A 20944-nucleotide genomic window follows, 5' to 3' on the forward strand; every position below is an offset into this window, starting at 1 on the left:
GTCAAGGCTGAGGCTGGGCAGTGCAGGTACACAGGATGGGGGGGCTGGCGGTGGGCAGTTTATTCCACGGCATGCAGACACTGACCCACACACTCAAGGAGCTTAAAAATACATTGAACCACGAGGTGTCCATTCCCCCGTCTCCCCCCAAGACACAGAAAAACGCTTGGCTGATCCAAGAGCCTCCACCCTGGAACAAGGCAGCAGTGTGGGCCCGGGGGTGGGGTGGGGTGGGGGCAGCGTCCTTTCTCTCCAGAGGAAAAGCGCAGAGGCAGGGCCGAGGGCCCAGGCAGGGAGGCTCCACTCTCACAGCGATTGGCAGTGGGTGCGCCAATCAGGGTCCTTCCCAGTCCCTCCCCTGAAGGCCTGGCCCGTCCAGCTGTGGGCCCCAGCTCTCGGGAGGCGCGGGAGCAAGTGCCACTGGGCGGGCTGGGCGGGGTGGGCAGGCCGCGCCCTGGGGTCCCAGGCGCCTGGGGCTCAGTCCCGGGCCTCGTCCAAACGCCACTTGAGAGCGTGGTCCTTGTGCGCATCAGGGAGGATCTGGTTGCGCATCCCCCCCAGAAGGCTGGACGTGGCCTCTGTGGCTAGGATGAGGGGCTTCACCACCGTTGGGGGCAGCTGGCGGATCACGCCCCCCACAGCGCCTGTCAGCCCCTTCTGTTCATGGCCCCGAGACGCCACCTCGCAGATGGTCTGAGCTGTGTCCAGGATGCCCTGCGGAGGTTGGAGGTCAGTGCCGGGGTCTCTGGGGGAGGGCCGGGGGGGGGGGGAGGATGGGGAAGGAATGGGAGCAGGGCTGGGCCTCGTTACCTCTCGAACTGTGTCGTAGGCCTTGGCCACGCCCTCCCGAAGGTCGGCCGGCTGCTGGCCCTTCCGCAGCCTTCGCACAGAGCGCTTGTCCTGCAGGGAGCGCGAGATGGGCGCTGCCGGGGACAGGATGTCATACACCGTCTCGGCTGTGGCCTGGGGGAGCACGGCGGGCACCAGATGAGGAGAGGGGGCCTAAGCACCTACGACCGGGTGGGAGCCCACCCCCCCAAACCCTGCGTTCCCCGCATCCATGCTTCACTGTGCTGCTCCTGGGGTCCTGCCAAGCTCCCACCACCCAGGCCAGGGGGCTGCAGGTGGACTGCATGCCTTCTGAGGGGACTCTTCTAATGTCCTCTGGACCCACCCCTCTCCTGTTGACCACCACACCCGGCACCCTGCCCGCCTGTGGGTGCCACAGATGCAGCCCGAGCTCAGCGCACGACCTTCCTCCTCCTGCTCCTTGCCAGCTCCGGGGGCGGCCCTGGCGGAAGCCTGGGTTCCCCTGACCCATCCCCACAGATCACTAAGCCATCACTGAGTGTGACCCTCTGCCCGCTGGTTCCTCTGTTCTCTCGCCCCCAGTGTCACCCCCTCCCCCCCAACCTCCTCACCTGGCTGTCCTACACCCCAGCTAATGCCTTGGGGGTGGCCCTCAGATGCCTGCTGATCCCTCCAGCCTCCTCTCTAGAGACCCTGCCCCCACCCCCCAGTGCATCTGCAAGCTCACTCCTCACCTCCGAGGACTGGCCACAAACGCCTTCGCCTCCTAGGACTGACCACAAACACCTGCCTGTCGGCCCCCTCTGCTCCAGAACCCAGGGCACTCAACTGCAACTGCTCACAGGATAACCCCTGCCTTCCCGTCTGGGCCTGGCGAAGCGTGAGGCCTGACTGAACCAGGGCCAGTCTCTGGGCCTGTTTCTTTGTCGGTAAACAGAGCCAGCCCCCTTCCCTCCCCTTCAGGACACAGCCATGACCAGAGACCCAGTGGGCTCTAAAGCCTGGGGGCACTCACCCTCCCACATGGGAGCCACGGTGGGCCCCAAGCCAGTCAGTCGGCCTCTTTTCTCCGTGACTGTTCCTCGAAAGATACCACATTCCCAGGTGGCCTACCCTCGGTAGAGCTTTGGGGATGGAACTGGGCCCCTGCATGGCCTGGACGCTGGGGGCCCACTCACCTGGATAGCCTGCACCAGCCGGTTGCTGAGTTCTAAGGCGGCTGAAGCTGTGGATGAGCCGAAGGAGGCAGCCCCCCGCTGCAGCCCCCGCATGAGGCGCCCATCCTTCCTGTACTGCTCGATGGGCAGCCACAGCAGGTCCCGGAACCCTTGGACTGGGGGACGGGGTGGTCAGAGATGCCCAAGGCTGCCCCCACCTACCCTGCTGTGGGAACTCTTCCACCTATTCCCAGTAGCGGCTTCTAGGCTGCCCAAGAGTATGGCATTTTCAAGAGCCCCCAAAGTCAGATACTCACAGAGCTGGACAACAGAGTGCATGGGGCCCACGCCCCCCAGCAAGCCAGGCAACTGGTTCTTTCGGATATCCTGCAGCCACTCGTTGAGAGCATAGCCCAGCACCTTGTCCACACCCAGGAGCCTAGGAAGGGGAGAGAAGAGGAGGGTGGGGTGGGGCAGAGCCACACGCTGAGGGGTCACAGGGCCAGGAGGACCCAAGGCACCCCAACACTCCCCACGGCTCCACCCAGCCCCGTACAGAGGGATTGACTGTGGCCATTTCACAGAGCAAAACTGAGGTCCCAGAGGGGTGATGTCTTGGCCAAGGCCACAGCCAGGAACAGAGAAAGGGCCCTGAGAGAGGCCTGGAGGCTCACCCATGCCGGCAACACAGGCGCTTTAGCTTCAGCTCGGAGCAGTTGAGCTGGGCCAGGCCTATGAGGAGGCCTGCGAAAGTGCCCTGGGGAGGGAGGAGGGGTTGGAGTTTACGTGATGGGACCCAGGGACCCGGCCAGCTCACAGGAGCCACTAGAGGCTGACGGTAGCTGACGGTGCCTGGACACAGCCCTGGCCCCCTGGCCTCCAAAGAGCGGGCCACACCTGGGCAGAATGGGGACCTGACAGCCCGCTTACCACCTGGTCCATGGTGACGTGCTTGCCGTGGTAATCCAGCCAGATGGGCACCTCGGACGTGAAGCGGAACTCCCTGGGTGGGGAGTGGGGAAAGGGGTCCTGTGGTCACTGGCCTGATCCCTGCAGCCTGGCCCGGGGCCCCCAGCCCAAGGCCCTACCTGAAGTAGATGGGCTGCTGCTCAGCAGGGGAGGCGCCGTGTCTACCGCCTGCGGCCTCCTGGGAGCTGGTGGTCTCCACACCCTCGGGTTGCCCTTCCTGGGGGCCGCTGGGCTGGACTGGGGTCTCAGGGTGAGCTGGGGGAGAGGCGGGGGACAGACCAGGGATGGGCCCAGGCATGGCTGTGAGGCAGGAGGCCCGGACCCTCCCCTCCCTGCCCAGCTGCTCACCTTCAGCGGAGGTCTCCGCCGGGACCACAGGGTTGATGCTGGCCGCCAGGCTGGTGAAGAAATCCCTGAGGAAGAGTAGAGCATCCTGCCGGGGGAAGGAGCAGGCCAGCTTCAGAGGCCTGGAGGCAGTGGGCTCACCTCAGGCTCTGCCCCCACGCAGCCCACTCACCTGATCCACGTTGAGCCGCAGGGGCAGCAGTGAGACGCGGAGACAGCACTCGGGCCCACCCAGGTTGGTCACGGGGGCCACGTGCAGCGCTTTGATCTTGAGCTGAAGGCAGAGGGTGAGCTCAGGCCCCTGGCCCCCACTGCTCCCCCAGTTGGTCCTGCACATGCTGTTCCCTCAGCTAAGCCCGCCTGGGCCCCGCCCCCCTCCCAGGCTCACAGACACCCGGGTCTGTATGTGTACATGCACGTGTGTGCGCGCGAGCACGCGTGTGCCCTGCTCAGGGTGGACCGTGCGGAAGGCCTGTACCATGTTGGAGTGGGTGCGCCGTGGCATCCGCTCACTCGTGTGTAAATACAGGAATTTGTTGATCTGGGAGGAGGCCAGCCGGTCTCGGACCTCGAGCTCCTGCACGATGAACACCTGGCGGGACAGCGGCTGCTCCTCGGGCTCCTCGCCGGGGGCTACGGGGCCTGGCTCTGCCGGGTACACCTCATGCTGGAAGCTTACCTGCGGGGCGGACAGAGGCCTGAGCGGCAGGCAGGGCTGCACAGCGAAGCGGGCTCACCCCAGGCCCCTCCTCTCCCAGCCCAATCTCAGTCCTACAGCGGCTGCCACCTGGACGCCTCCACACAGCCGTGCCACAGGCACTTCAGACGCCCCACGGCCACGATGAACCCTGACTGCCTCCCGAGAATCCACCTGCCCCCGATCTCCCAGCCTTCCCGTCACCCGAGTGGCACCTGTCCCCCTATGACCCTAAGTGCAAACGTTGGTTCGGTCCTCCCGCTGCAATCTCTCTATCACCACAGCTGTCAGTTTTGCTTCCTGAGAACATCTCTCCAGTCCCACCGCACTTCTGTCACCGCCACAGCTGCACCTGGTCTCGGAGCTGCCGTCACCCATCCCCTGCCCGGCCCCCCTGCTCGTCCCCTCCAGCCCCTCTCCACCCACCCAGAGGGATCTTTGTAAAGCGTTTGCCCACCCACCTGGCGCCCTGCAAACTCCTCACTGTGGCCTGGCGAGGCCGTGCTTCCCCCTCCAAAGCCCGCTTTCGGCCCTTGCCCTTGACCTGGAGTACACTGGCCTCTCTCCTGCCCCTGACAGGTCAAAGCCTCCCTCACCGGCGGGTTCTCGCCCCAGCCTTGTCTCCCCCTCACCCGGCGCTGGCACTGGCTCCCCGGCCCGTCGGGTGCCCGAGGAGCCCCGGCCACCACTCTGAAGCACATCCCCGAGTCCTCTCAGCACAAGCGCCCTTACCAGCTCAGGGAGTGGGTCTGTGTGGGCTCACTCTCAGTAAGCGGCACTTGACCTGCACAATTTCTCAGGTCAGCCCGGCCTGCTCTCTCCCTCACGCACATTCAGTCCAGCAGCCCAGCCCGTGGTTCTTTCCACCGTCCCTCTAGTAAAAACCAAAACCATCCGTGGTCCACAGGGCCTTACGCGGCCTGGTCTGGGTTGGATCTCTGGCCTCGCCTCCTACTGCCCTCCTCCCTCCTCAGCTGCAGTCTCGCTGGCCTCCTTGCTGCTCCCGGGACACGCGAGGGATGCTCCCAGCTTGCGGCCTTCACGCTGTGCCCTCTGCCTGAAAACCTCTCCCTGGCTCACTGTGGCCTCACATCTTTGTGCAAAACGGCACATTTTCACGAGGGCTTTCCGGCCCTCCCCAGCACTCCCTGTGCCCCCTCTGTTTACGTTCCCTGAGTGTTTATCACATCTGAGCGTCTGTATATATATAGTCTTACTGGGCTCCCTCCACTATGATACAAGGGACAGGAAGGCAGGGTTTCTGTCTGCTTTGCTCATCGCTACATCCAGCATCTGGAACAGCATGGCAGCAGCTGACCTAGTACAGGAGCAGGGGCCCGCAGGAGTTCCCATGGAGTGAGCGCTAGCTGAGCAGCAGGGACACGAGGGCCTGTCCCGGTGCCCCACCCCGGCTGGCCTCACCTTGCTGAGCTGGATCTCCATGAGGACGTGGTGCTGCCTGCCACTGCCCCCCTGCGCACGCCAGGAGTTCTGGGGCCGGTTGGGGCCGGAGCAGCGAGAAGGGGAGCTCCTGGGGCCTGTGAGGCCTGCTCTTGCCCTGGGAAGAGGAACAAGGGACACGCTGACTCAGGGGAAGCCCCTTTCCTCATTCCCTCCCATCACAGCAGGACTTTCAGCCTGGGGCAAGAGACCCTCTCCTGGGAGGTAGGCGGGGCAAGGGAAGAGGAAGAGTTAATAAGGCCAGAAGGTGAGGATCTGGCTCAAGGTTACCAGCTGCTGAGGGTCAGAACTGGACCCCAGCCCGGGCCTCATCTCCTGGGGGCCCCACTGCCACAGCTGCCACCTGCGCCCTCTCCTTCTCACCTGTGTCCGGGATGGGGGCCAAAGTCTCGGCCCCCATAGAGGTGCCAGACGAGGGAGACCTCACGCAGCACCACACGACTGCTGGGCACTGGGAAGTGGGCAGGTGCCCGCAGCAGGTCTGTGCTGCCCAGCGGCTGTGAGAAGTGCCCGTCCTGCACTATGATGGGGTCTGGATGCAGCTGTGTCACCACAGGCTCCCCATCTTGGGGCTGCAGGAAGGAGGCCAAGTGAACATATAGGCCACAGAAGCTTTCCCCAGTCCAGGCCACCCCCTTTTTTCACAAAAGATGATTCTCACGGGCAATTATCCTGAGGAGCCTGAGTGCCCCTTGCTCCTGTCGGCCCTGTCAGGTCTGGCTTGCGTGTGACAGTGAGTCTGGACGTCATTCCCACTGGCACTTGGGGGCCAGGAGGCCAGCACCGTTGCAGCCAGGTGGTTCTCCTCATTCTCCCGCTACCTGCCCTGCTCCTATCCCTCCCTACTCTTATTTATTTATTTATTTATTTTGCGGTACGCGGGCCTCTCACTGCTGTGGCCTCTCCCGTTGCGGAGCACAGGCTCCGGACGCGCAGGCCCAGCAGCCATGGCTCACGGGCCCAGCCGCTCCGCGGCATGTGGGATCCTCCCGGACCGGGGCATGAACCCGTGTCCCCTGCATCGGCAGGTGGACTCTCAACCACTGCGCCACCAGGGGAGCCCCCTCCCTACTCTTGAATGTCCCAGTCCCTCTGCCCAGGACTCCATGCCTTGTCACTTCCTCTGGAAATCCGTCAACTCCTTCAAAGCCCAGAGTGAGGGCTGCCTCCCCAGGGACCCAACCCCACTTCCCCACTGATACTGACCACCTCCTGCCTCTCTCACAGTGGGAGCTCTAGAAGAGCCTAGAACTGAGCCACCCTCTTCCAGGCCCCTGCCCAGCCTGCCCACCACACACCAATATGCCCAGGCCAGGAGCGTCAAGGATGCAAAACTCATCGCTGTCCAGAGTGTCTCCATCCCCCTCCTCTTCCTTCTCCTCTTCTTTGGCCTCTGAGTGGGACCCCAAGCTGCCAGTGGGGGCCCCAACCAGGGGCGAGGGGGGCTGGGCCCCACTCCGTTCACCTGGGAATAGGTAGACTGACACTGGAGAGGCCTGAAAGAAGGGGCTCCCTGTGGGGGAGAAAGAGGCTGGCTTAGGGCGATGCCCGATGTGGGTGTCTGATTGTGTCTGCTGGCCGCAAAGCAGCCTGAGCCCACCTGAAGCCTGGGCCAGCTCCCGCAGGCTGCGCTCCGTGTCCAGGAGGGCGTCGGTCAGGTCCCGCTGGTTGATGAGGGCTGTCTCCACTGGGGGGCATGAGGGCAGGGAGGCAGGGCTCTCCGAGAGCTGCGCCAGGCAGGGGAGGACTGGTGAATGCGTGTCAGGAGGGAGGGGGGCCCCAGGGCTCCCCCATCACCAGGTCCCTGGCGGCCATGGCGGGGAGGGGGCTGGGCAGGGCTCTGGTGGCCTGTACGGCCAGGCCTCACCTGTACCTTCTGGCCAGCGATCTCCGTGGGGCTGGGGGGCCGGGGAGGGGGGTGCAGGTCGCCCTCACTCATCACATACTGGAGCAGGTTGACCAGCAGGGCGCAGGAGTCAGCACAGCTATGCACGTGCATCACATTGTTGGAGCAGCGCAGCTCGAAGAGTGGCTGGCTCTGCGGGGTTGGGGGCGGGTATCAGCCTGGGTTCTAGCCCCACCAGACTTAGACAGGACTGGGCCAGGTCTCCCCTGGGGCGGTCAGCCTGAGGCGGTCAGCCAACTACCCTTTGAACACATGGGCAAACTGAGCCTAGAGAGTAAAAGGGGCTTCGCCCAGGGCCGCCTGAGGAAGCAAGAGTGCACTCCCGCGTGAGGGACTCTGAGCGCCTGAGCGCCGTCTCCAGTGAGGCGGGGCCTGGGATCTGCCTTTTACAGATAAGGACACTGGAGACCCAGAAAGGCTGACTCCTGAGGCCCTGCTTTTTCGTGGCTACAGCTGCCCTCTGCTGGCAGGGTTCATAGGGAGGGATGTCCACCAAAGGTCTGGCCCTTCCCAGGAGGGCCAATAACCACAGGGAAGGGCTGTCAGTGACTGGGACCTGAGCCCGGGCCCAGGGAGCAGAAACAAAGAGACGGTGCGTGGGGAAAAGTGATCCCCCGAAGGCTCCCTTGCCCCGGTCCCTGCTCTGGCTCTGGGGGACCCTGGGCGACAGCCACACTCACCAGTTTGTCCTCAGTGCTCCCCTTCCAGGTTTTGATCACGAGCTCCAGAAGGTCGACGTCCAAGACACAGACATAATCTGAGGCAGAGGCAGGAGAGGCTCCCGTTGCCTCCTCCTACCCAGGCCCCGGCCCCGCTGCGAGAATCTAGGGTTTGTCTGGGTGCAGCCCTTGTGTGCGTGCACGTGTGCGTGGGCGCTGAGGACCTGGCCAGCAGCTGGGTGAGGACAGCGGGCTGCTCTGGGTATGGCCGGGGGCCACAGCCCCTCAGACGGGAGGGAGCCCAGTCCAGGCCCTGCCCACCTCGCCGCAGATCCAGGGTCTCCATGTCACACTTGTCGGACAGGTACAAGGCGGAGTCGTCGAGGATGAACCTGGGGGGGAACGGGGCTGAGAAGGGCCGGGAGCCACTGCAGGCGGCAGCTCCGAAGGAGCTGGCAGGGGTGGTGCTCGCTCATAGAGACGGGCAGCGGGGGCACCAACAGGGGGTCCCAAGCCCACCAGAGAAGACTAGTGCTGGGTCTTCTCTGGCCTCGGTGTTCTTGTCTGTACAGTGGGGAGACTGGGCCTGGAGTCTTGTACCACAGGCCCAGACAACAGGCACTCGAGGCAACCGGGCAGCATTTCTCTTTCTCCAAAAACTTCCAGCTTCTCCACCTCACCTGGGCCTCATAGCAGCCCTGGGAGGGAAATGTCCTGTTTTCCCCCTACAGCCTGCATTGTTCTTTTAAAATAAGTCCTTATTTTAATGGCAACCTAACATAAGCTCCTTTCAAATATTTAAAAAATATAGTTAATCCCGAATTCTGACAAAAGCACCTTATACGGTCAGCCCTCCATATCTGCAGGTTCTGCTTCTGAGGATTCAACCAACCGCGGATCAAAATATTTTTTTAAAAATCCAGAAAGTTCCCAAAAGCAAAACTTGAATTTGTCATGCGCTGGTAACTACTTACATAGCAATACATTGTGTTGGGTATTATTAAGCGATCTAGAGACGATTTGAAGTACATGGGAGGGACTTCCCTGCTGGCGCAGTGGTTAAGAATCCGCCTGCCAATGCAGTGAACACGGGTCCAGGAAGATCCCACATGCTGTGGAGCAACTAAGCCTGTGTGCCACAACTACTGAGCCTACACTCTAGAGCCCGTGAGCCACAGCTACTGAGCCCACGTGCCACAACTAATGAAGCCCGTGCGCCTAGAGCCCGTGCTCCGCAACAAGAGAAGCCACTGCAAGGAGAAGGGCACCACAAAGAGTAGCACCCTGCTCGCCACAACCAGAGAAAGCCCGCGTACAGCAACGAAGACCCAACGCAGCCAAAAATAAATAAATTAATTAAAAATATATACATATGGGAGGATGTGCATGGGTTATATGCAAATATTGCACCCTTTTATATGTGACTTGAGCGCCCCTGGATTTTGGTATCCACGAGGGGTCCTGGAACCAATCCCCTGTGGGATACCAAGGGACAGCTATACATCTCCACCCTGTCTTTTCTATGAAGCCACACAGAGATGCATACAAACACACCCCCAAAAATCTTAAAAAAGAAAAGAAAAAAATATATAGTTTTATATCTATATATAAATATTGTACTATGGCATTTCCCCATATTTGTCAATGTTATTCTTAAATTTGACTTTAATGGTTGAGTGGGCCATGTTTACTGACTGAGGTCATAATTTGGGGGCATTTAAGTTGTTTACAAGTTTTGACTATTTTGAATTATACTACAGAGGCCTTATATTCTACCTTTCTTATCCTTCTAGCCTAAGGACAACCACCAGAAGTGAGGTGATCAGGTCAGAGAGCTCAAACACCTTTAAGGCTCTGATTTGAAGGTCTGACTGACTCTGGGAAGGTGAAACCCAATCTTGTTCCCCAGGGAGGGATCACCTAAATGTCCAGAAAGGCTCAGACTGACCTGAGGATATACAGCAGGTACACAGGACCCTGGGGGAGTGGCAGCTGCAGCCAACTTGGGGTGGGATGGACGGGGAGCTCGGGTGGGGGAGCCGCATACCTGAGCAGGAAGGTAGAGGTGTCCATGACGATGTTGCTGGAGAGGGTGAAGGTCTCAGCAGTGACAAGGACACGTACAGGGAGGTAGAGGGGCCTGGAGGGGTGGGCCACATTTGGGTTGGGGCAGGCTCCTTACACAGGGGCCCCAGCCCCTGGCCCCCAGCCCCCTGAGCCGGGGTACCTGTAGTCCACGGCACAGGAGAACAGGTGTACATGTAGGATGGTAATGACCGTTGGAGGCAGGTAGCCCAGCACTGGGTCATCCAGGACATCTAAGAACTCCAACAGCTTTGGGGGCCAGAGTGAAAGGGACAGGGGAGGAGGGGGCCTCTTTCTTCCTCAAGCCCCCCAACCCCAGCACAGCTCTCCAGTTGCTGCCCATCAGCTGTCTGTCACACCCTTGCCCAGGGGCTCCACCCAGAAGTCGGCTCCAGTCCAAGGTCAGCTCTGGCCCAGCCCACGCCCCCCACGCGACCCTCCCTCACCTGGGAGTGCCAGCTCTGCTCCGGCAGGGCCATGTGGTGGCGCAGGGTGGCTCTGTGCAGCCGCAGTGTCACCAGGAACTCCTGGGGGCAGGGCACAGTCAGCATGGCGGCAGCCCAGCGTTCCAGGCACCAGGGAGGCAATGGCCCTGGCCAAACAGGTGGGCCAGAAGCAGGCGTGGCTGTACCTTGACGTTCCTGTGAGGGTCCAGTTGGATGCGCACCGCGGTGGACAGCATGTGGGGGCCCCGGCCCTGGCCTTTGCGGCCCACGCCTCCTTGCTCAGTCATCCCTTCCTCCGATGGGTAGATGGTTCGGGCCAGCTGGGCCGGAGGAGCAAAGGTGGGCAGCTCCAGGCGACTGGGCAGCAGGTAGTCATCCACAGCCGCTGAGGAGGCATCTGGTGAGCCCCCTGCCAAGCTGGCTGGTCACCCACTCCATCCAGGGCACATGTCCCTCCCGAAGGAGCACCCCTCCCCATGTACCCTAGAGACCCCACGGCGACTGGCCGCCAGCCCTCACACCTCGGTGGTACAGTGTCGCCTTTTCAGCTTCCAGGCAGAAGTAGCCGAGTCCCGGCTGGCCTCGGTACTGGCAGACGCTGAAGATGGTGCCTTGCTCCACGTCCAGCACCAGCTCCCCATGCGTGGCCTCCAGCCGCTTCCCGCACTCGTCCTGCAGGCAGCGTGTGGCTCAGCCTCACCAGCTACACTCAGCAGCCCCCACACCCTCAGGGCGGAGGGCGCCTCTTGGAGCCCGGGCCTGACTAGCGTCGGCTTCAGCCCCTACCCAGAGCGCGGGAGGTCCGGAGCAGCACCTTCTCTTTTGCCAGAGGGGAAGGGTCATCCCTGCCCTGTCTATCTCCGAGCATCAGATGGTGTCCATTCGGGCCCCTGGCATAGTACCGTACGTACAGCAGGTGCTAGTAAGCGGCTGACGGGGCGTGATGGGATGGGTTGGGGGGCATGGGTGGGTCAGTGGGTGGCGGGTGGGTGCTACTGGCTGGACAGGCTGCACTCGGCCCCCGGTGGGGCCTCTGTCTCCCACATTCCCCACTTGGAGCTGCTCACACTGGCCTTGTTCTCCTGCCAGTGGGGGCTCTGGAGTCAGGGGCTCACCTCCCCCGGGCTGTGCTCACCTTGGTCTCACAGTGGGCCGTGATCCGACCCTTTAGCACCGTCACCAGTGTAGAGAAGGTACTCTGGGAGTGAGGGCTCTGGGACTCAGGGGCAAGGCGCTGGGGGGTGCCTGATGCCCCCGCTGAGAAGTGGGTGTCCTCGTCGTCCGAGTCCGAGTCTGGGGGGAGATCAAGGAGCCGAGTGGGAAGGAGACCTGGGAGGGCGGCCCCGGCCCCAGGGCCCCACCAGGGCGCCCCTCCTACCCAGCTTGAAGGCAGACTTGCACATCTTGAAGCTGTCGTGCCAGAAGCCCGAGGCATCTGGGAAGCCAGAGGGGCGAGTGGCAGGCGCGGGGGTGGGAAGCAGGTCCGCGGGCTCCCACATGAGCAGGTCGTTGTTGATCCTGAAAGGGCAGTTGGACCACGGCGGTGAGGGAGGCCCGGCCCAGCCCCTTGCCACCCCCTGCCCTGCCCACGTCGCCACCTGTTGTAGAGGCTCTCGTAGACCTCCTTGCTGGGCAGGAAGACGTGGGCGCCGGGCAGGACCACTTCCACGCTGCAGCGGGACAGCGCCAGGGCCCGGCTCTGAAAGTTCCTCATTTCCTCAGGGTCTCCAGGAATCACCATCTAGGTGTGGGAGCAGGGAAGGGGATGCGAGAGATGTCAGGGCCTGCTGCCGGCCTTAGAATCTGACCCAGGTCTGCTTCCTGAACTCCTATCATTCATTCATTCATCCACATGAGCCCTTCTCTGCTGGGATGTATGACAGCCGTCTTGTCTGAGGCGCTGACTGCAGGCAAACCCTGCTCCAAGGGCCTCGTTCAGGTTAACCCCTTCATCCTCACGACAGGCCCATGAGACAGGTCATTATACCCACTTTCCAGGTGAGGAAACTCATCTGTAGGTAACTCTCCAAGAGGTTAGACAACTTCCCCAGATGACACAGCCACTGAGTGGCAGAAGCTGGATTCGAACCCAGGTCGTTTGGCCCAGAGGCCAGGCCCCTAACTACCTCTCACTCAACCCTCATCACCTTCAGAGAAGAGGATCCTGAGGCCCAAATGTACCCTGCTGATAAATGGCTGATGGGACAGGTCATGATCTTCCCCATCGAGGGCCCGTGTCCCCCAGGCGCTGCCCTCACTCTTGGGCCCCCTGAGACTCCCCACTGACCAGAGACAATGGAAGAAATGAAATTCTCACTGGTGCTGGTTCACATTTTCTGGTGCCCCATGTGGTCTTGTCCCCCTGACCCAGAGCCACCAAGTGGCTCCCGTGAGACCCAGAAGGCCTTGGACCTCACCTCTTCCGTCTCGTACATGGTCCTTTTGGAGGAGAAGGGGGAGGGCTCAGGCTCCCGAAGCTCGCACAGATTCTCGGCCGACAACTCCAGCTCCTCTCCCTTCTCCGGGGTCACTTCCCACTGTGCGCCGAGCTGGGGGTTCAGGGTCACCACTACCCTGCCAGGGCACAGGCCTGTCACTGGCCTGCAGGGCCCCCCAGCCCCTGGTCCCAAGTGGCCTCCCACTGCCCTCAGTAGCAAAGCCCTCCCCTCCTGTCTGCTCCTCCCAGAGCCCCAACTTACTGGGGCAGGAAGTACTTGTGCCCAGGGCTCTTGGGATCCAGGGCTTTGGAGACCCGCAGGCAGGGGACAGGTGGCTTCTCTCCGTCTTCGTAGGTGACTGGACGGGATGGGGAGGGACGGGGGGTTGTCACTGCCACCTTTCCCCATTTCTTCCTCAAGGCCAGGTGGGTCAGTGGGAGCACCCCCATGAGAGCTGTGTTTTATTGTGTACAGACCCGTGCCCTCCCTCGCGCCCACAGTCTGCAGCGGCCCAGGGATAAGCGGCCCACTCTGCCCGCTGCCCAGAGGAGCCCTGGGATACCCAATGCTGGTGCCTCACGAAGCAGATGAGGTCTGGACCAGGGTCTGCCCCCATCGTGATCCAGCCCCTTCCGTGGCCCCAAGCCCACCTCTCCTAGAGGCCTGAGCCCCCTGCCCAAGGGGTTGTCTCCTGGGGGGGCTCTTACCATGGAGGTCGGAGCAGGTGAGTTCCAGGCGGGTGGGGGCTGGGGGGCCAGGCCCACTGCTCAGCTCTGACCGGAACTGGGGCTCAGTCAGCTCCAGGCGCAGCTGCTCGGCCCGCACGGCCCCGCCCACCCAGGGGTCCCGCTCAGGCCGCAGGTCAGCAATGGGGAAGCGCAGCTGCAGTGTGGCCCGGGGTGCCGAGAGCCGCACCACTGCATGCTGCTCAGCTGCTGGCGGGGGCTCTGTCTGTGGGAGGGGGGAGTCAGAGCTGCTGCTAGCCCCCCCGCCCCCACCCAACTGTGGCCGAGAGCCAGAGGACCCACGGCCTGCCCTCCACCCTGGCTGCGCCTCTTACCAGCAGGCCAGCCGGCTGCTCGGGAGGGGGTGTGGTGGCCTGGTACAGCAGGGCAGCGAGCCGGTCCAGGGCCCCCAGCTCCACATCTGCCTGGAAGTCGGCCAGGTCCAGGGCCAGTTCTGAGTGACAATGGCAGGCAGTTGGGCGCCGGGGCCGGCTCTGAGGGTGAGGGTGCTCAGGTCAGCGAGGGCTGTGGGGTGGGTGAGGGCAGGATGGGCAGGGTTCCCCTTGAGCAAAAACAGAAAGGACACAGAGCCCCCCAAAGCTGTAAGGAGAAGAGCTTGGGTGAGGAACCCAGGGGACCTTCACCGCCTGCTCGGGGCAGACAACCATGCCCGTTTAACGAGAACCACCCAATACTTACCACCTCCAGCCCTGGAGGCGGGCAGGGGTTTGCCAAGATGAGCCAGGAGAGGGGCTAAGAGAGTGGCATGTGTATGGCCCAGAAGTACTCGAGGGCTCCGGGATGGGGAGGTGTGCTCTGGTTTGAGCACAGGTAAGGCGGGTGGAGGGTGGGAGCAGGGAGGCACCAGGGGAGGCCGGTGGGGGGCAATACACCGTGGGAAACAGCCAAGGGCCCCTGGGCCTGGAGCAGGGCGGGTTACCTTGGGCAGCCGGCGCAGGGTCTGCGTGTGGTGCAGGTGAGCACAAGGCTGAGCTGAGGCCTGGGACCGCAGGCTGCTGGGGAAGCTCAGGACCTGGGACGGGACAGGGAAGACGACAGGGTCAGGCCAAGCCCCCAAGCCCACCCTCACCTCTAGGCCCTGCCGTGCACACACTGGCTCTCAGCCCTCACCTCTGTGTACTCGGGCTCCGGAGTGCCCCTGGGCCACAGACACTCCAGCACCTCGAGCTGCCCGAAGTGCACTTCCGTGCTGGTAACCCGCCGGCCCCTGCTTGTCCTTAGCTCCCAGGAAAGCTGCACAGCGGCACCCGTTAGCCTACGGGAAGAAGCTGGGCATCAGAAGGTGGGCTTCAGGGGCTCAGGGAGTCCCCTCTAGTTCAGGCCCGCCTCGGGCTTGTACCGGACGTGGCTACAGGGACAGGCCCTCTGGAAGCGCGGTCGGAGATGGCAGAAGTCATGGGAGCCGAAGGACCCATCCTTGGTGGCATCGAACTCCGCAAAAAAGTGGGTGGTGAGGTCAGGTGGTCCGGAAGACGGGGCAGATGTCTGAAGCAAGGTCAGGGTCACACCCCCCAAGGTCATCTTCAGCAGCGAGTCGGGGCGCAGGGTGTTCGAGGGGGGTGCAGGGGCTGTCTTGCCTGAGAGGACAAAGGCTTCACCAGAGGCTCCCCAGAGCTCATAGGCATCCCAGGTAAAGTGACAGTCAGACAGTGGCCTAGGGGCCAGAAGCCCTGGCCTAGCTGGATCGTGACTCTGGCCAGGGGCTTGGCCAGGCAGGGGTGACGTGAAGCCTTATTATGCCAGACACTGAGTCCAAGCTCAACTCAACCCGCTCAAGGAAGCTGGAAGAACTGGAGGTGACGAAGCACTTACTACCTGACACGTGCGATCTCTCAATAAACATCAGCTCAAACGTGCAGCCTGGCAGGGTCAGATCTCATCCCTTTTTTATGGAAGGGGAAACTGAGTTTAAGTGCTCGGCCCAAGGTCTCTAACTCCAAAACCCAGGTTCTGTCCATCGCACCGCCACCTCCCCTGAGCGTTTCCCACGGAACCAAGTCACCAACGGTGGACCTCCAGGCAGCGCTGGAGGCCTCCCACATGCACGTAGCAAAGATGACACCGGCACCAAGCCTTCTTCCAGCTCTTCCTGCCCCTGGAGAACTCACCGGTTGGGGGGCCCTGAGCAGAGAGCCGGCGGGAGGCCATGTTGCTGTGCACAGAGGCGCCCAGGTCTACATCGGAGAGGGAGAGCTCAGACAGGGCCGAGGCCACGCTGCTGGTGAGGCCCGCCATGGAGAAGAAGAGGTCTGTGGGCCAGGGGAAGGGGGTCAGAGGCAGCCGGGCTCGGCCCCCTGACTCCTGCGCCCACAGTAGACACCCCGCCCATTGCTGGTTCTGGCTCCACACCCACCAGTGCTCTCCAAGTTGACAAGGGGGTTCGAAAGGGGGTCTGAGCTGAGGGGCTCAGCTACGGTCCCCGCCTGCAGCTGCTGATTCAGATCCTGTTCAATCAGCCACAGATCGTCAGCACCTAGTGGGCGGCTCTTGTTCAGCTTGTCGACCAGGCCCTCGGGGTCTACGGGGGAGGACAACTCCTTGTGTCAGTCCAGTCTGGCCGGTGCCTTCCCAGCCATCCCACTCCCTGGACCGCCCAGAGGTCTCACCTGCAAGGCTCAGTGCGCCAAGCAGTTCCTGAAGCTGCTGGAGCTGCCGTGGGGTCAGGAGCAGGTGCAGGGAGCCCAGCTGCCCACACACCTCCAGCTGGGGGTGGAGGAAGCAACCATGGAGCCTACACCAGCCACTGCCGCCACCCACGTGCCCTCACCCTGAGGAGGTAGGACGCCGGTCGCCAGGCTAAGCTCTGCCACCAACTAGCTGTGTGACCCTGGCTCCAACTTGACCACTCTGAGCCTCAGTTTCTCCACTTGCCTAGAAGGCAGTAATTTCCCCCACTCAACGACCCCGCTCTGTCCCAGGGAAGATCAGCATTGCTGAGGAGGATTCTGAGATGGGGCATAATCCCTCCTCCCCAGGGGCCTGGAGACCCACCTTGGGGCCTGGGAAGGCCTCATTTTGCTTCAATTTCACCGTCAGCTCCAGGCACCCTGAGCAGCTGCCAATCTGCAAGGGAGGCTCTGGGGGTCCTTCCTGGGAGACAAGAAGACATGGGAGGGGAGGGGTTGAAAAGATGCAGCCAAAGACGGTCAGAAGGGATGGAGAGGGAAAGATGGGTCAAGGGCCAGAGAGGACAGGGATTAGAAGGAGAAAGAGACGGTCGGACCAGAGTCGGCCCACCTGTGGGCGGAGCTCCTCGAAGTGCAGGCGGACCCCCGCCAGCTGCAGCAGCTTGTGGAGGAAGGCAGGGGGCTGGTGCACGTCCACGGGCGGTGCCTGGCTTGGGTCTCGCACGGCCTCGTCGCAGTACTCTAGTCTGGGGAGTGTAGGATCAGCTCCTGCCCAGGCCGCCCTCTCCCCACACAGCATTCTGTTCTAGGAGTCTGGGGTTAGTGAAGTCTGGCCTGCGGAGCCGTCCCATCATAGCCAGGCCATCCTGGACCTCCATGGCCATTGCTCCCCAGACCCTCAGCGTGTCACCTGACCCCGGGGGCCCAGCTACCCTAGGCCTCTACCACTTGGCCCCGGGACACCACTCCGGGCTCACAACACAGTTCGCCGCCCGCTGCCCTCGCCACAGCCCAGGCCCACCCAGACTTGCCCTGACACTTCCCAGGAGCCCAGGCTGGGGGTGCAGGTGGGGCCAGGGCCACTCAGCAGCCCCTCGCTCCCCCTCTCCCTCACGCCAGTGCCCCCGCTCAGCCCGCCCCTACCTTTGCACGTGGGCTTCCACGGCCACGCCACGCTCCCCAGCACCGGGCGGGTGCTCTACCCTCACGACAGTGTCCAGGAAGGTCACCTTGATCCTTCGCAGTACTGAGAGGTGGGGAGGGGTCTCAGGTCAGGCAGGCAGCAAGGGCCAGACAGAGCTTCCCTGTCAGGCGGCAGGGTGCTGTCTGAGGCCTTTGCCCTGCGGGCCACGGAGGGGCGACAGTGGCCGGGCGGGGCCTGCTCACCAGTCTCAATCGTCTGGGCAAACATCTCCAGTCCTTCCAGGGGCTGTGGTGGTTCAGAGGGCTCGGGCAGCCCATCCCGCAGGCACTCCTGGGCCAGCTGCATGCTCGTGGTCATGCACGAGGCCCAGCTCTGTGAGTCGGCAGCCCCCGGCCCTGCAGGTAGGAAGAGGGTCTCAGGGCCGGCAGGCCCAGTCGGCTCCTGGGTGTCCAGGCCCACTCGCACCGCCTTCTCCCGCACCCCCACCCCTACCCCCGCCCCAGTTTTGCTCTGTCCTCACCCGGGCCCTGGCGGGGCTGTAAGGTGAGCTGGAGGCCTGACACGTGCACGGTGCAGTGGTCGGTGAGCAGCGCGGCCCAGGGCACGGCCACCTCGATAGAGCCCACGAAGCCTTCCACCAGCTCCAGTGGCGACTCCATGGACTCCAGCACCTCATTCACAGACTGGGAGCAGGCAGGAGACAAAGCCAGCTCAGGGAAGCCCCAAACCTAGCCGTCTCGCTGGCTGCTGCACTCCTTGCCCGGCTGTTCCACCTCGGAGAGCACTCTCACTCCCCCTGTCCGTCCACATGCTACCTACAAGATCCTACCTTTGCTCAACCGATCCCTACTCTTGGCTCAACTGATCCCTACTCTTGGCCCGTACAGTCTGTACTCCTGTACTCTTACCGTACAGTCCAACGTGCCCAGTCTTTCAAACCAGAGGAGGGCAGAGCTGAAGGACAAAGAGGAGGGAGCCAGGCAGAGGGGATGGAAGGCAGGGTTTCAGGCATGGGCACAGCACATGCAAAGGCCTGGCAGAGAGAGCAGCAGCCCACATTTACCTGGGCGAGCGTGGATTAAGGGGAGTGTCCAGGAGAGGCAGGCAGGGGGCTGACCTGAGCTGGAGGGGGCCCCCCAACTCCAAACACTTGGGGTAGCTGTACTCTCTCCGAGGCACAAGGCTAGAGCCCCTGGTGACAAATAGGGGAGCAGCCCCCCCACCAGTCTGGAAGCTCCCTGAGGGCAGGAGCCCACCTGCCTTCTCTGTGTGACTCCAGGTGCTCTGTGTGGTGCCACCCAGAGAGGGCCTCAGTGAACACCTGTTGGATCCGCGAATGAAATACGCGGCAGAGCTAGAGGGCCCACAGACATCGCGTGCAAATTCCTCACCTACAGATCCACAGATGGGGAAACTTGAGGCCTAAAGAGAAGGGACTAGCCTAGTCACCCAGTGTACTATGGGAACTGAGACTGAGACCCAGGCACTTGGCTTCTTTGGGGGTCTGCAAGGGAGAGGCTGCAGGCGTGGCAGCCTGGAGAAGGGCGGGCATATTGGGAAAGCACTTGCATTCCACCAGGGCCCAACTCCTCCCTGGAGGCCGGGCAGGAAAGCAGCCTAGCTAGGAGCCAATTCAAATCCCCAACCAGAGGGCAGGGCGGGTGGAAGTATAGAAAGGCAGCCTAGAGGTCTGGGCCAGCCTAAGAGGCTGAAGTCAGAGGTCAGAAAAGGTCTCCCGCACTGGGATTCACAGGCAAGAGGTGCCACAAGTCTGGGCTCAGGGCTTTCCGCCTGCCCCACGTTTGCTCAGGAAGACCTGGTCTACCCTAAAGCCCAGTTTCTCCTGCCCAGACTGTATTGAGGCCAGGCACCCTGTCTGCTCCCCCAGAAAACTGCGAAGCCCCTGTCCCCATGCCCACCCCTGTTGCTCTGGACTGGAGGGTTGACCCAGTGCCAGCCCTGGTCTGGCGCCCCTAACTGGTGGCTCCTTTGCAACTTCCCAGGTCAGCTGAACCGTGAGACACAGCTCCTCACTGCCCCCAGCCGCAGGCCTCTGACCCAGAGCTTATTCCTCTTTGCTTCCCCAGCATCTCTCTCCTCTCTGCCTAAGGCCAGATCTCTCCACCTTTCCTCAAGGGCTTTCCTCTAGGTGGGGATGCTGATGCCCAAGCTCCTCCCCAAACACCCATTCAGTCCATCCCACTCTCCTAAAAGCAGGAAGTAGGCAGCGGTGGCAGTCACACAACGTGTTGATCAACAGGGGTGCTGACGCGGTTGTTGACATCCATATCCGGAGACGAACGCCACCCACCGAGCCAGGGTCGTGGGGTCAGGAGGTCAGGGCACCTTTCCCACAGGTGCCCAGAGCAGGGCCCTGGACCCCTGCCAGACTTCCCTAACCAGCTGTGTGCCCCAACTGTCACTTCCCTGGCCTGGTCCCACCAGAGCCCCCTAGTTTCCGAGGTTCCTCCTCACCCTCTCCTTAGCCCCTTGGCACCACGCTCAGCTCAGGCCCCCAATTTGATACACTAATTCTGGCATTCTCCAGACAAGTGACATCCTTGCTCCCCAGCTTCAGTTTCTCCTCCTGTGAAGTAGAGGCAGGGGCCCCTTCTGTCCAGCTTCTGGCTCTGGAGGCGATCAGCTGACCCCTGGAAAGGGCCGGACGCCCAAGGCCTCTCCACTCCGGTGCCTGGTCCCCTAGTCCGACCCTTTCGCAGGGAGACTCAGGATGCTGCGCCCCCCAGTCCGACCCTTCCAGGGCTCGGGCCTGGATCCTCACCCAGATCTCCAGGTGTATATCCCGCAGGACAACGCTGCCCTTGTACAGATCGAGGCTGAGCTGGTCCAGGCTGAGGTGCTCCTGGAAGAAGTGACCCAAGTAGTGGTGCAGCAAGTAGCGGCAGACTCGCTCTTTCACACAGTTCGACCACGGCCATAGCCATCGTGACATCTCGGAGACTGCCGGGCCCGGGCCGCCTCCCCTCGCCGGCCGCCGGCGTTCCCCGTCCGGTTGCGCTGTTCACTAGAGCCCCCGGCTCACCCCGCCGCTTCTCTTAGCGCCAGGCCGCGCCCCCGGACGCCTGACCACGCCCCCACGCTCACTGCCATTGGTCACTGCAAAGGGCAAGGCCTACTGATTGGCCGCGGGGGCGGAGCCTTCAGGCGCGAAAAAGGGACTGGGCTCTCGGTAAGATATAGGGCTCCCAATATTAATTTACGCTTGCGTATAAATTCTGTGTGGGAGGACCTTTAACCTCTCTCCTACGGGCTCCGGGAAGGCTGTTGCTTGAGGTGCCAGCCCCTCTGAGGAATGCGCATGTGCTGACTCGTCCGACTAGTACTTGAGGTAGTTGGCGAGGATTTAAAGGGACAGTGTCCCATTAAACTTCGCAAGAAGCTTTTCAGAGGCATATTTAGTGTGAGCCCGGTACGCATCTCTAGAAACGATTAA

The 20944-nt window shown here is 62.4% G+C and overlaps 1 protein-coding gene across 3 annotated transcripts; it reads right to left on the bottom strand.

Annotated features, from left to right (window-relative positions):
• Positions 1-93: 93 nt before the first annotated feature.
• Positions 94-20511, bottom strand: ATG2A (autophagy related 2A). 3 transcript variants are annotated; one of them, XM_060019200.1, is made up of 41 exons: positions 20273-20511; positions 18011-18173; positions 17733-17885; positions 17490-17592; positions 16957-17092; positions 16711-16809; positions 16326-16422; positions 16073-16237; positions 15828-15968; positions 15059-15296; positions 14830-14974; positions 14639-14731; positions 14034-14192; positions 13681-13924; positions 13235-13331; positions 12953-13109; positions 12134-12276; positions 11914-12053; positions 11671-11828; positions 11057-11207; positions 10721-10920; positions 10536-10616; positions 10232-10338; positions 10052-10144; positions 8326-8396; positions 8026-8102; positions 7307-7477; positions 7040-7166; positions 6738-6904; positions 5803-6011; positions 5401-5536; positions 3760-3960; positions 3454-3555; positions 3285-3369; positions 3056-3191; positions 2898-2970; positions 2642-2724; positions 2285-2406; positions 1989-2143; positions 811-963; positions 94-714 (listed from the first exon to the last, which is right to left on the bottom strand). In XM_060019200.1, exons 1-41 carry the CDS (start codon positions 20441-20443, stop codon positions 478-480), a joined length of 5739 nt encoding a protein of 1912 aa, XP_059875183.1. In that variant the 5' UTR covers positions 20444-20511; the 3' UTR covers positions 94-477. The 3 variants fall into 3 exon arrangements, with proteins under 3 accessions (XP_059875183.1, XP_059875182.1, XP_059875184.1); XM_060019199.1 differs by having other exon boundaries at positions 6738-6952; XM_060019201.1 differs by lacking the exons at positions 5401-5536; positions 5803-6011 and having other exon boundaries at positions 6738-6952.
• Positions 20512-20944: the final 433 nt, after the last annotated feature.

Source organism: Delphinus delphis, chromosome 8, assembly GCF_949987515.2.
Source record: "Delphinus delphis chromosome 8, mDelDel1.2, whole genome shotgun sequence".
In the NCBI taxonomy this organism is placed as follows: Eukaryota; Metazoa; Chordata; class Mammalia; order Artiodactyla; family Delphinidae; genus Delphinus; species Delphinus delphis.